The sequence below is a fragment of the Polypterus senegalus genome, chromosome 2, assembly GCF_016835505.1.
Source record: "Polypterus senegalus isolate Bchr_013 chromosome 2, ASM1683550v1, whole genome shotgun sequence".
Classification (NCBI taxonomy): Eukaryota; Metazoa; Chordata; class Cladistia; order Polypteriformes; family Polypteridae; genus Polypterus; species Polypterus senegalus.
In genome coordinates, this window is record NC_053155.1 from 237,303,512 (window position 1) to 237,317,133 (window position 13,622).

Consider the following 13,622-nt stretch of genomic DNA (forward strand, 5'->3'; position numbering starts at 1 on the left):
AGTTATACGACTTTGGTGGACAAAAGCCTATCTGACAAATCGTCCTACCTCTTCGGAGCCGCTTTTTTTGCGCTCCCTTACACCCCAGACGTGGGCTTTACCTTAACTGATATACATATGCACGGAGGTGGATTTGTAGGCGAGCGGTCTCTTTTGTGCTGCACGCACTTTGTTCCTACATTAAGCCAAATGCGGCGGGTTACGTAGAGGGAACTCGATGCTAGAATATGCAGCCTTGTTAGATGACACTGAAACCGCATCACAGACTTATATCTGTAAACATAAAGTACATACCTAAACCATCCTAAACTTTTTTAATAAATAAAAGGCCATTCGTCCACATCTTTATATCACCGCGCTACATGGAAGTGACGTCAAATTGAAGCGCCTCGGCGAAGTTGTAATTAGTTAGCCTCGAAGAGCACTTTTGTATTTTTTTAATCTAACCTTATCTCGTACGTACGTAATATTTTAATGAACCTACGAGATAAGGGTTATCCCATATTTTTTATTGTGTGGTCACATCCTCAGTAAGAAAGAGAACAGGTCCAATACTTAACTTGGTTTCAGCTCCACTGACGGCCTGCATTTGTACAATGTAGCATCCATATATTTACATATGTAGTATTAAACCTCGATTGTTTTGTGTCCAGTATAAAGTGCTAATGTATTAAAACACATCAGCAGTAACACAACAGTAATTTCTGGCATTACCTTCTGTATGGGCAAGCACATTATTTGCCGGTAACTTTTGATACGAATCTACGTACCATGATGGAAAAACGTATTTCTGTGTTTAATGGTAGTTCACGTGCGGCATGGAGGTTGTGCGAGTCTGAATCTCAGCACAATCACGCAGCACCAGCGGCATATTTTACGCTTTTCTTTTCAGTTCGGCGACACTGCCGTTGTGCGCAGAGTAGACAATGAGCACATTTAACACTTCAAATTTGGGTCGTTGTTTTGATTCATTTCCGCGTCACATGGCTGTGGTCGAATCACGTGACACAGCGAGAAACTCCCTACTCGACGACTGGCGCTGCCTTGACAGTTTCGTGTGTGGTCGAGGGCACCGCGGAGGTACCGATGTCTGGGTCGGTGTACCTGCACTTGTGGCTCTTGGCGGCCATGTGCACGGCGATGTGGTGTTCGCCGCGGTCCAAACAGCCTGTTGATTACGGGAAGGTGAAGCGAGCCTGGCCGGTTCCGTACAGGTGAGTGCTGCGCCACCAAGTGCGATGTAGTGACTTTATTCGGGACGTAACCTTACAGTTCCACTAAAACGCACACATGGTGAATTGTATGCTTAACTTAGACTTTCTGTAGGAATGCTGCCAATTCTGGCGGCTGCAAAGCGCTAACCGCAGCTGCCAGGTCCCGAGAATTCTTGGTCCCCAACGTGTGGGACGCATTAATGACTACAACGGTTCGAACTGACATATTACTTTGTCATCAGCGGTGTCTGCATATAAGAGTTCACTGCCTTAATGGGGACCTTTCAGAACGAAGTGACTGTACAGATTTAAACAAGCTTAGCTTGAGCTGGTGAAGTATTTGTTAGAAGATCAAATGAAAGAAATCTGTCCGAAAACAGGCGCAAACAGGTACAAAGTCCACTCACAGACATAATTGTATCTTTACGTTAGATTAACTGGTCAGTCAAAATTGACTCCGTTCGTGAGAGTGTGGACTGCTTCCCATGGCAAGAGAGGAAGGAGTGATTGGAAATCAGTTTTGATGGTAAACAATTCATTCATCCATTTTCTGAACTTTCTGTCTCCATCCCAGTCGTGCAGGGAGTCACTGGCAATGTGGTTGCACCTGAGTTACCATTCATACCCAGCACTGACTGGGATGCTAAACCTTGACAGAGCACAACCACACAGTTTAGAGTCGCCAGTCACAAAACAATCTGAGATAAAAAATGAAACGAGCAATGAAATAGCCAAGTATAATGTAACTGTATAGCCTCAGACTGTCCTTGATTTACTTTACGTGTGCATTTTGTACTTCATGGCATAACCAAAATTCAGGAGGCCATTCGATGCCATTGAGGAGACGTCAGTGATCACTAAAGTCAAGAACTGCTATACATGTAAACAGTTTCTTTCCTACTACAGTCATTCTGGTTAAACACAGTCTCTGATTCATCTCTGCCACTTCCCGATTTTGAAATCCATCCAATTTAAGTGATGTGTATTTCGTCAGGAATTACATGATATATTCGATCTAACTGATAGTACAAGTTTGATTTTATAATCTGCAAATTGTAACTACTTAGATTTGTTCTGCTCTCTTCACTTCTGGTTATCACCTTTATACCCTTGTCCTTTAATACTTGTTCCCAGAATGATGTTACTTGATCATATTGACCTCCATTGTAGGGCGCTTTGGATAAAAGTGTCTGCTGAACAGATGAATATAAATGTCAATATTTGATTACAGGGCAGGGGTGTAATTCTGCATTACATAGTTGTGTTTTCTGTAATGTATTTTTCTTGATGTAATGTTGTTATAAGTTCCTTGCACATCAAAATGTGTCATATACATAAAATGCATTATTATTATTATTATGTATTGTATATTGTGTTCCTTAATTGTGTTTTACCTTGTTATGTGTGTGGATGTAACACCAACAGAAATTTCTAGCAATTATTTTGCCTGACAATAAACATTTTAAACCAAATTCAGGAGCAGACTTTAGGCAAATTTCAGCATGGCTGCTGTTGGCTGCCAGTAATATCTAAATGCAGATGGGTGACAAAGAGCAGTAGGTGAAGCAGGTAAATAAGTCAGCTGCAGCATGAAATGATCTTAACTTGTTCCACATTTATAAATATACAAAGACACGGCACCAGTGGGCTGGCACCCTGCATGGGATTTGCTTCCTGCCTTGTGCCCTGTGTTGGCGGGGATTGGCTCCAGCAGACCCCCGTGACCCTGTAGTTAGGATAATGGATGGATGGACCAAGACATGGGAACAGTATTCCCTAAATGCTAGTGGGCTTACTGTCTGTGGTGATTGAAGGGGAGTCATAAAGTGCCAAATGCAAAAATCAGACAAGCAGGAATATGAAAGGTAACGTTTATGTGCACAAACAAACACATTGCAGACTGAAAGGGTGTTGGCATCCCTGGTTAAAAGAAATACGTTTATCTTAACATGCTCTTTTAAAAATGACATTTAAAATGTAACATCCAAGGGTTGATGATCAGATCTAATGTGTTATTAGAGTGTTATGGTGGTGCAGTGTTTAGTGCTGCTACCCCACATCTTCAGCACCCTGCATGTTCTCCCCATGTGTCGGTGCACAAGGGGGTTTCTTTCCACCTCCTCAGAGATTTGGTTACTTCACGATTCCTCTGTGAATTTGGGTCTGTGTTCATTCAGGGTTGCTCAGCTGATAACAGCAGCCTTATGTTTTGGTCACAAGAGAATACAGTAACTCAGGGATGTTTAAAAACACAGAATATAGAGTGATTCTGTAAAAACAAACTCCATTTATGAAAATGCAGTTGTATATATAAACATACTTTGCATTGCAGGCGTTTTGACCACCGGCCCAAGACAGATTCCTTTTGCCAAGCCCTGTACCCGTTCTGCCCCACGGGATCCCCAGATGGAAGTATTCCTCTGATGAAAGACAGCGACAGGGTTCAGGTGTTTCGTCTGCAAACACCCGTGTGGGAATTCAAGTACGGAGACCTCCTTGGACATTTTGTACGTACAGAATTTATTTATGTATAACAAGGTATAATGCACATAGTGGTTAGAGCGCCTGCCTCACAGATCCAGTGTTCTGGTTTTCTATCCTGTACCTGCCGGCTCTCTGTGTGGAGGCTGCACGTTCTTACTGTGTCTTGATGCTTTCCACTGGTTACTTGAGTTTCCTAAAATCACTTTGTACGAGTTTGCACAAGGGGTTCTGCAGTAGACTGGCACATGTTTTACTCCTAGTACTGCAGAGATGGGCTATGGCACAGCTCGGCCATCAATTGGATTAAGCAGTTTTGTGGTATTTTACTTTTGATAATTTGAAGTAATGGCCTGTAAACTTAATTGCGATTCTTAAACAAAGCTCTTCTGTTCTCCACTTATAAATGCATCCAATCATTCGCCAAGGGCTGGAATTGCTGTAAGATCTGTTTATAGTCTAAAATGGGTTTCTTTTCCCCTCTGATACTATGACAGATTTAGAAAATATGAGTCTGAACAGATAAAATGAAGGTTTAGCATGAGAAAAGGAGTAAAAGTGTGAATAACAAGAAATGAAAGGCTAGAGACTATCCTTAAGGTACATACCCCTCTGCCCCGAGCACTCTTTTCATCTTTTGAATTGAAGTCGGGGTCAGACTGTTTAAGGTGAGTCTGTATGGACATGCAGTATAAAAGGCCGTCTTCTGTGTTTTCAGCACATCATGCACGATGCCATTGGCTTCAGGAGTTCTCTGACTGGGAGAAACTACACGATGGAGTGGTATGAGCTCTTCCAGCTGGGTAACTGCACTTTCCCCCACCTAAGACCAGAGCTGGAAGCCCCCTTCTGGTGTAATCAGGGGGCAGCATGCTTCTATGAAGGAATCGATGACCTTCACTGGATGCAGAATGGGACCTTGGAACAGGTTGCTGAAATGACAGGTAAAAACATGACGACAGTGAAAAGTGATTAATGTTGGCAAGGTGGTCTTCCTTCCTCTATTTTTACAAATGAATCTTACCTGCAACAGAAGACATTTTTACTTTGTGTGACCCTTTAAGGCTGACGTGTATCACATTATTGGCTTACATTTGGTCAAGCAGTTAAAGCCATTAAAACTGAATCATGGTCCTCCTACAAATGGGCAGGATGGAGACCTGTTTCTGTGATGCAGATAAATGGACAGCCACGGTAGCGTATTCTATATAAAGATAACCATCCTAATACATACAGTATGCAGTCACAATGCTGGAGAACTTCTTTGGCTGTTAGAGAAACCTCTCCCTCCTTACACATCAAGACGCTACCACCTGCATTCAAGAGGATCTGGCTGTGTTCCGCAACTGACAGCGCAAGGTTGTGCGCGATGTGATAGCTGTCTCAGTCATCTGTGATCTGGGGGTGCGGGAAAGGTGTAAGATGCCATCATCTGAGTGGGTAGTCACCATCACATGGCACATGTAAAGACGTGGTTGTTGTTACAGTGAATAGTGCAGGCCATACAAAACACTGAGGGTTGAGCTGGTTACCTTACCAACAAGCTACAGCTACAGCTCTGTCACATTTCCCATAGCTGCTTGCCTCAAAATAAATGAATAACGGGCTGGCCCAGGCCACAGAGACACAACATTTTTCAGCCACATCTTGGCATCGCAAATGACTTGTGCTTTAACTGAATGTCACTGCTCATTGTTAACAAAAGAAGCTTCATTCTTACTAGATGACCTTAATAGTAATAATTCTTTGCATTTATATAGCGCTTTTCTCACTACTCAGAGTGCTCAGCAATTGCAGGTTAAGGGCTTTGCTCAAGGGCCCAACAGAGCAGAGTCCCTTTTGGCATTTACCTTCCGATTGCCAGTGCGGATCCCTAGCCTCAGAGCCACCACTCTGCAATATGAGTGTAATAAATTGCTCCAATTACATTTGGAGAACTGGACACTGCTGCAAATGGCCTTTTTATTTTTGGTAAAAAATGTGTTGTATGTATGTATAGCCAACACCATACAAAAACTGGATGTAGCTTCTGACCAGTCATTTGATGGCTTCCAGCCCAGCAGGCATGATGGAGGTGAAGCTTGGCTGAGATACTGATGACCAGTTGGCCAGTTCTCTGAGAAGTGACAACAGGTAGCTGATATAAACTGACCGAGGTGTAATATGTTTATCACGTTAATGCATAAAATATAATATCAGTTCAGTGATCTGAACTATGTGTGCAAGTCGTCATTTAGCTGGTTTGACTGCATTACCCTTCTTGATCAAGGATGCTGACATTTCCCAGTTTCTCCAAACTGCTGCCTAGGCATGAGTCAGAGATGCTATAAATATACATGTTTCTCCATCAACTTTTCATCTATAAATTCAGCTGTTTGTGTGGCAAGTAATGTGCGCACTTCTCAAGCCTATCTCTGTGTATGCAAGCATTTTAAGTGAGGCCCCTGGTCACTACACCTTGGAATGGCCACCTGAGTAAAATAGGTGTGCCTTAGTCATTCAGAACCATGATTTAGCCATTCTGACCAGTTGCCTTGTACTCTGTAGGAACAGAAACTGTTTCTTTCTGGAGGCCCCTGGTGACCGCCATCATGCAGCCTGGCCACTGTATACTTGGTGGATTTTGAGGTGGTGGTGAAGACTTGTGGTGCTACCTTCAATTGCTTCATTCTGTACTGAGCTTGCATGTCACTACATTCAAATTCAGTGGCTTACCAGGACATTTTTTCCTTTAAACAAGGTCCATCATCTTTTTCCTACTGTGGCACACGTGCTCCATTATTTTTACAAGCTGCTATTTTTTTTTGTAGATAAAACTAAAAATATTTATGAAGCATAAGAAGGGAAGACTGTTGCAGCAGGCTGACACGGGCACTCTTAGCCCCAATGAAGGCACTCGGAGATTGAGAACAGACAGCAGAATTAAGTTTTATTGTATGACGCACATACAGACTCAACTCAAATGGAACAATGAGCATCTTTTTCTTTTATTACAATTCTTATCATTTAAGCCATTATTCTTCCTCATCTGACTTGTAGAATTCCATTGCTCTAGTCCTGCCTCTAATCAATTCCACCAAAAATTCTTAGTTAAGGGGGTGTCAAACCCCGCTCTGTCCATCTTAGCAGTTTGATAAGGACTATTCTCTCCTCCTACTATCTTAGCGCTCGATACCGTCATTTACAACCAAAGAGTTTACATTCCCTTCTCTAAGTGAGGGGCTCACTCTACGGCTCTCTAGCACGTCTGACCTTTGGCTTATGAAAAACTGGTGTTTTCAGGCTTATACAAAGTAATTGAAATATATGTTGCATACCCCTTTTTAATTCTGTCTTCCACCTTAATGCTTAGTGAAGTATTATATCAACTTAATTGTGTATAATACTCTTCTAGCACGTGTAAATTGCCAATTTTAAGAATACAGTTTTCTATGTAACATGATTGGATTTCGTCACAATGCTACTACTTCTTCTAAAGCTTTTCCCACTTTCATATGAGGTCACTCTATTTGACCAGCCTCGTCCATTCTCATCTGTTGTACACCTCCTCTCCAGACACCCCCTTCTCCCTTGGGTCCCACTCCACACGCTTAGATCCACTTTCTCTTCAGTTGTCCTCTTCTCCCAGCATCTCCATATGCTCAATTCTGTTCCCCGGATTGTTTACCTCTCTTCTCATGCCATGCCATGCCCATGCCACTTTAATTGTCTTTCCTGGATTTTCTTAGAATTAACCCATTCCTGTTCTTTTCAAGCTTTGTTACTCCACTCATCCACATTCAAATCGTCATTTCTGTAGCATCTGGTTTCATTTCATGCACCTATTTAACTGCCCAGGTTTCTGATTCATATAACAATGCTGGCCTCACTATTGTTTTTTTTACACTTTTACCCTTCACTCCTGCAGTGATTCTTTGGTGACATAGCACGCTAAATATCTTTTTCCAGTTTTTTCCAGCCTGATTGCATTTTATGGTTCATTTCTAAATCTAGTTCTCCATCCATCCTCTGATATTGTTGATCTGATATTTTTGAACATTTTCACCATTTTAAGCTTTTCTCCCAGCATGCTGACTTCTCCATCTTGTTCTTATCTGTTAAATCTTAGACATTCTGCCTTTCTCCTACTAATCTTAAGGCCTCTATCCTCCATAGCTCTTCTCCACTGATCCGGTTTCTCCACTATATTCTTCACAATGTCATCAGTAATCAGCAGGCACCAAAGAGCCTGATCAGCTGTTCCTGTAACAATAACATCCATGACTGGAGTGAAGAGATATGGGCTTAATGACCCTTGATGTGGCCCAGTCTTAACTGCAAATCCATCTGTTATTCATACACTACTTCTCACTTGAGTGTAGGCACCCTCTTACACATCCTTAACTATTCCTACATTCTCCAGTACTCCTTTCTGTCTCATCTATTTTCACATTTGTTTGCCTGGGGACACTAACAAACTAGATAGATAGATACTTTATTAACCCCAAGGGGAAATTCACATACTCCAGCAGCAGTATACTGATAAAGAACAATATTAAATTAAAGAGTGATAACAATGAAGGTATAACAGACAATAACTTTGAGTAATGTTAACATTTACCCCCCGAGTGGAAATGAAGAGTCGCATAGTGTGGGGGAGGAACGATCTCCTCAGTCTGTCAGTGGAGCAGGACAGTGAGAGCAGTCTGTCTCTGAAGCTACTCCTCTGTCTGGAGATGATCCTGTTCAGTGGATGCAGTGGATTCTCCATGATTGACAGGAGCCTGCTCAGCACCCGTCGCTCTGCCACGGATGTCAAACTGTCCAGCTCCGTGCCTACAATAGAGCCTGCCTTCCTCACCAGTTTGTCCAGGTGTGAGCGTCCCTCTTCTTTATGCTGCCTCCCCAGCACACCACCGCGTAGAAGAGAGTGCTCACCACAACTGTCTGATAGAACATCTGCAGCATCTTATTGCAGATATTGATGGACGCCAGCCTTCTAAGGAAGCATAGTCGGCTCTGTCCTTTCTTGCACAGAGCATCAGTATTGGCAGTCCAGTCCAATTTATCACCCAGCTTCACTCCCAGGTATTTATAGGTCTGCACCCTCTGCACACAGTCACATCTGATGATCACGGGGTCCATGAGGGGCCTGGGCCTCCTAAAATCCACCACCAGCTCTTTGGTTTTGCTGGTGTTAAGTTGTAGGTTGTTTGAGTCGCACCATTTAACAAAGTCCTTGATTAAGTTCCTATACTTCTCCTCCTGCCCACTCCTGATGCAGCCCATGATAGCAGTGTCGTCAGCGAACATTTGCACGTTACACACTATCATGTGACTTTTCTATAATATAAGCACCATATTCAGTCCTTTCTGTTTCTCTCTATTCTTATCCTGGCATAAATCTAAACTGTTCTTCCCCAAGCGTCATATCTCTTCTCAGCCTTTTATCCCTTATACTTTTAACATATTTTCATTGTATGTGACATTAGCTATATACCCCTATAATTGACACAATGCTGGATATGTCTCTCTTCTTCTATATGGGCACAATCACACTCTTTCTCCACTGATCTGACATTTTCTCTTCACAGTAGATCTTTGACATCAGCTCCCGTAACAAATGGCGTGCTTCAGTTGTTACTCCATCTAGTCCAGTTGCCTTCCCATTATTCATGCTCTCCAGTGCCCATTTGATTTCTTCCCTGCTTATCCATGTTCTTACACCTTCATTTGGTATTCCATCTTTGAACATTACCCTTAGAGTTTCTTCATTCATCAGTTTCTTAAAGTATTCCTTCCCCTTTCCTTATTATGGGAATACAAAATAACAATGAGCCTAATTTGATCTGTGTGATCAACTGGCAGACCCACCTCGCTTGACCTTTGTCCTGTAAGTGAGTTTAGAAAATGAATAGATGCTTTGTTAGAGCTTGGCAGGAGAAGCATGAGGTGGCTTGTGAGTTTCAAAGCTAACTCTCCGCCCTGTCTGTTGTATTCACTGAGTGGCAGCTGATCTGGTCAGACAGCTGTAGGTAAAAGCCTATGGAAGTCGATGCTGTGTGGGGGATGCTTTGTGACATTCACTTATGAGGATACAGGACCAGCTTAAGCTCAGAACCCTTACTGCCTTGCACTCTCACATTCTTCTGGCCTTAGCATGATGAGTCCGTGTTTTGAGCACTAATGTGCTTTTTGTGTGCCATTCTCAAAGTCATCAGTGTCATCTTTAAGATGATGGCTAAGTGGCCAGTTAGCCTTCTGACATAGAACATGAAGTTACAGTACTTACACCACGGCCAAGTGGCCTAAAGATATAAATATCTCCTGAATTGTTATGAAAGATTAGCTGGATTAAGTAAAACCCATGAGTGGCAGACATCCCCTCAAAAGTGTGGTGTGGTTTCTTATGACTTTGCCCCTGAATCCTCATGGCCCAGAAGAAAAGGTTAGGAAATAAACGGGGGTGTCAGTGTCCACATCATTTATGTTTACAAGGTCATCAAGTTTTATTTGACATGGTCAAGCCCTTGTTGCTAGCTCCTAGCATGTGATTGTTTCCTAGCATCATAGCTTTTTGATGTGGCACAAGTTTCGATGGTTTTTGGGCAGAGTGGTGGCACCGAGGCAGGGATGTACACTGGCAATCAGAAGATTGCTGGTTCGAATCCCGTAAACCCTTAACCCGCAATTGCTCAGTCTTCTGTATGACGTTAATTTGCATCCAGCCCTGCATGTAGGCCCTCCAACCTGCAGGGAAAAACCTAGGGGTTGGTGGCAGAATTGGCACTCCAGCCACCATAAAAAACCTCACACTGGTCCACTCCATCTGAACTAGTCTGGTGCTGAGGTGTCACCCGTTGCATGGCTACACTCGGGTCCTAATCTGGGGATCCTGAGTTGGTTTGCCATGTGGTGGGTGCGACAATGCACTGTACCAGGGTGTGCTCCTAACCTCTCACTCTCTGTCTCTCTGTAGGGGAGGATTGGCAGTGGTTACCTTTAATTGTGCCAAATCACATATGTTTAGAATCTCTTGTTTACCTTCATATTTCCCTCTGTTTCTAGGATCTCAGTTCAATGAAATGGCCAGATGGGTTCGTGAAGACAATGAGACAGGAATATATTATGAAACGTGGACGGTTCAGGCCGAGCCCAGCCCTAATACAACAGTGTGGTTTGAATCTTATGACTGTTCTCAGTTTGTGCACCGGACATACAGGAAATTAGCAGATCTGGGCGTCACGTTTAGCAGTAAGCAGCAGACTAACTATACCAAGATATTCCTGTACAGCACAGAACCAGTCTTTCTGGGGAATGACTCCTCCATCTTTGGACAAGCAGGAAAGCAGGAGTTGGCTGCAGACATCCGAAAATTCTACCACCCATTTAGACCTCATCAGTCGGTTAAAGAGTTCCTGATCAGTCTGCTACAAGTCTTAGACAAGGTTATCCTGGAACGGAGCTTCTACCTGTATTACAATTATGAATACTGGCACCTACCAATGAAGCCACCATACATAAAGATTACATATGAAGAAATTCCTTTACCTCATACAGGTAAAGCAATAATTGAGTAGTAATCGGGAACAAACTCCTTGCACCTTCTTGAAAGTGCCTTGTCATTTTTGACCTTCTTCAAATGCCTATGCAGTTGTTCAATCCAGCCACACTAATTATTAATCATGTCAATGCCAGAAACACCAATAAGTGCACATCCTGGTGAAGTGAACCCCCCACAGACCAGCTGGAGTCAGTGTCGGTGTACTTGAGAAGCGCTGGGTGAAAGCAGCACACAACCCTGGACAGGCACCTAGTCCATCACAGAGCAAAGATACACAACCACAGTAGGCTTCCAAATTGAATCATCTGAACTTTTACATTCTCAAAAGGGGGGTGGACATTTCTGGCTGACATTTTACAGCTGAACACTGCACATTTCCACCACCGTCTGAAACACTGGAGCAAAGACCTTTTTGTAACCTTAAATTCACTCCCTAAACATGATGTACAGTAATCCCTCCTCGATCGTGGTGGATGCATTCCAGAATCCCCCACGAAAGGTGAAAATCCGTGAAGTAAAAACCATACGTTTATATTGTTATTTTTATATTGTCACGCTTGGGTCACAGATTTGTACAGAAACACAGGAGGTTGTAGAGACAGGGACTTTAAAACACTGCAAATAAACATTTGTCTCTTTTTCAAAAGTTTAAACTGTGCTCCATGCAAGACAGATATGACAGTTCTGTCTCACAATTAAAGGAATGCAAACATATGTTTCTCTTCAAAGGAGTGTGTTTTTAGGAGCAAAGAATGTCAGAGACAGAGAGAGAAAAGCAAACAATCAAAAATCAATAGGTGCTTTTAAGTATGTGAAGCAGCTGCAAGGAAGGGATGTGAAGGTAGTCTTTCAGCATTTTTTAGAGGAGCGTCCGTATCCTCTAGGCCAGTGTGCGAACAACCCCTCTGCTTACACCCCCTCGGTCAGGAGCAGAGAATGTCAGAGAGAGAGAGAGAGAGAGAAAAGCAAACAATCAGAAATCAATACGTGCTGTTAGAGCTTTTAAATATGCGAAGCACCGCACGGGAAGCATATCGTACATCATTGAGGAGTTTTATTTAATACGCAATACATTCTGTGATTGGGTAGCTTTTCAGCCATCCGCCAATAGCGTCCCTTGTATGAAATCAACTGGGCAAACAAACAGGAAGCATGTACCAGAAATTAAAAGACCCATTGTCCGCAGAAATCTGCGAACCAGCAAAAGATAGATATGCTTACATTTAAAATCTGCGATGGAGTGAAGCCGCGAAAGTCGAAGCGCGATATAGCGAGGGATCACTGTACTTGCATGTCTGAATCTAAAGAGATCTGCGGAGAGCAGAAAAATGAATATGCAAGTAAAATTATGGGAGCAGTGAAGGGGAAAATAATTCAAACGTCCGTGTCACTCAGATTTCTTTAGGGCAGAGCCCAATGAAGCCATGTGGGGTGCTCAGTCCCGTCCTTGGGGTCTGCAATTCCTGCTGGGCTCCATTTTAGGGGGTTCCTGCATTTTTGTGGTTGAGTTAAACATGCCATTCCTTAACTGTTCATAGGGTCATCAATGTCACATGTACAGGGTACAGCCAAATGCTTTCTTACATGTGGTAAAGAATCGACATGTAACGCATCTCCACTCTCTAGTGCCAAGATAAGTGAGTAGAACAATCTTACCTTGAGGTTTCTGTCATTACATGAAAAATCTCACAGAATTAACTTTCATTTATTATAATTGCATGAATATTTCAGAATCTGCTCTTAACAGACAGTGGCTCCAATGGCAGTAGGAAGGGAGGCCAGAGGTAGTGAAGAAGCAGAAGGAGTGGTAGTTTGTTGAAGAAGGTTAACAGTGATTTGTCACCCACGGCCCAGTACAGGCGGGCTGCAAGGTGTACGTTTTGTTATTTGATCATTTTGTGTGTGTCGCAGTCTGGTGGTCTCGTGTGTGTTATTTGGCTTCCTGGCCAGTTCACAAGTTACCTCAAATTGATAAAAATGTACAGACCACCCTCATAATATACCTATTTTGCCTGGTAATTGTGCACTTCAACATAGATATGTTTTATTGATTTGCATTAGCTCCAAAAACTATACTATGATTTTGCATACAGTAGATGGAAATTTGCAAGTAGTGGTATGCAGCTTTTGAAAACATCATTCCTATTCTAAATCCCGTATTTATTTGTGTGACTTCTGATTGACAAATCCTTCTAATATTACTTTAAAACATGAGCCATTTGAGCCCAAGCCCACATTTGTATCCGAATCATAATCAGCATAAGGCAACTGACTTGTTTGTCCAAAAAGAGCACAGAGGGCTTCAACTAAAAGTCCGATTAAAGCAAGAACTGCCATCAAGGCCAATCTGCAGTCACCACGGTCATACAAGAGCCAACCTGAGC

General features: G+C 42.7%; 1 protein-coding gene across 1 annotated transcript; it reads left to right on the forward strand.

Annotated features, from left to right (window-relative positions):
• Positions 1 to 1,003: 1,003 nt before the first annotated feature.
• On the forward strand, positions 1,004 to 11,803 carry cln5 (CLN5 intracellular trafficking protein). The gene is made up of 4 exons (XM_039745365.1): positions 1,004 to 1,214; positions 3,547 to 3,721; positions 4,414 to 4,639; positions 10,743 to 11,803. The coding sequence occupies exons 1-4, from the start codon at positions 1,087 to 1,089 to the stop codon at positions 11,252 to 11,254; spliced, it is 1,041 nt and encodes a 346-aa protein (XP_039601299.1). The 5' UTR covers positions 1,004 to 1,086; the 3' UTR covers positions 11,255 to 11,803.
• Positions 11,804 to 13,622: the final 1,819 nt, after the last annotated feature.

Excerpts from the sequence above, each read along its gene's own strand:
- cln5 (XM_039745365.1), top strand. The coding sequence starts at position 1,087 with ATGTCTGGGTCGGTGTACCTGCACTTGTGGCTCTTGGCGGCCATGTGC. Across the intron at positions 1,215-3,546 it reads GCCTGGCCGGTTCCGTACAG|GCGTTTTGACCACCGGCCCA; the intron begins GTGAGTGCTGCG and ends TTTGCATTGCAG. Across the intron at positions 4,640-10,742 it reads ACAGGTTGCTGAAATGACAG|GATCTCAGTTCAATGAAATG; the intron begins GTAAAAACATGA and ends CTCTGTTTCTAG.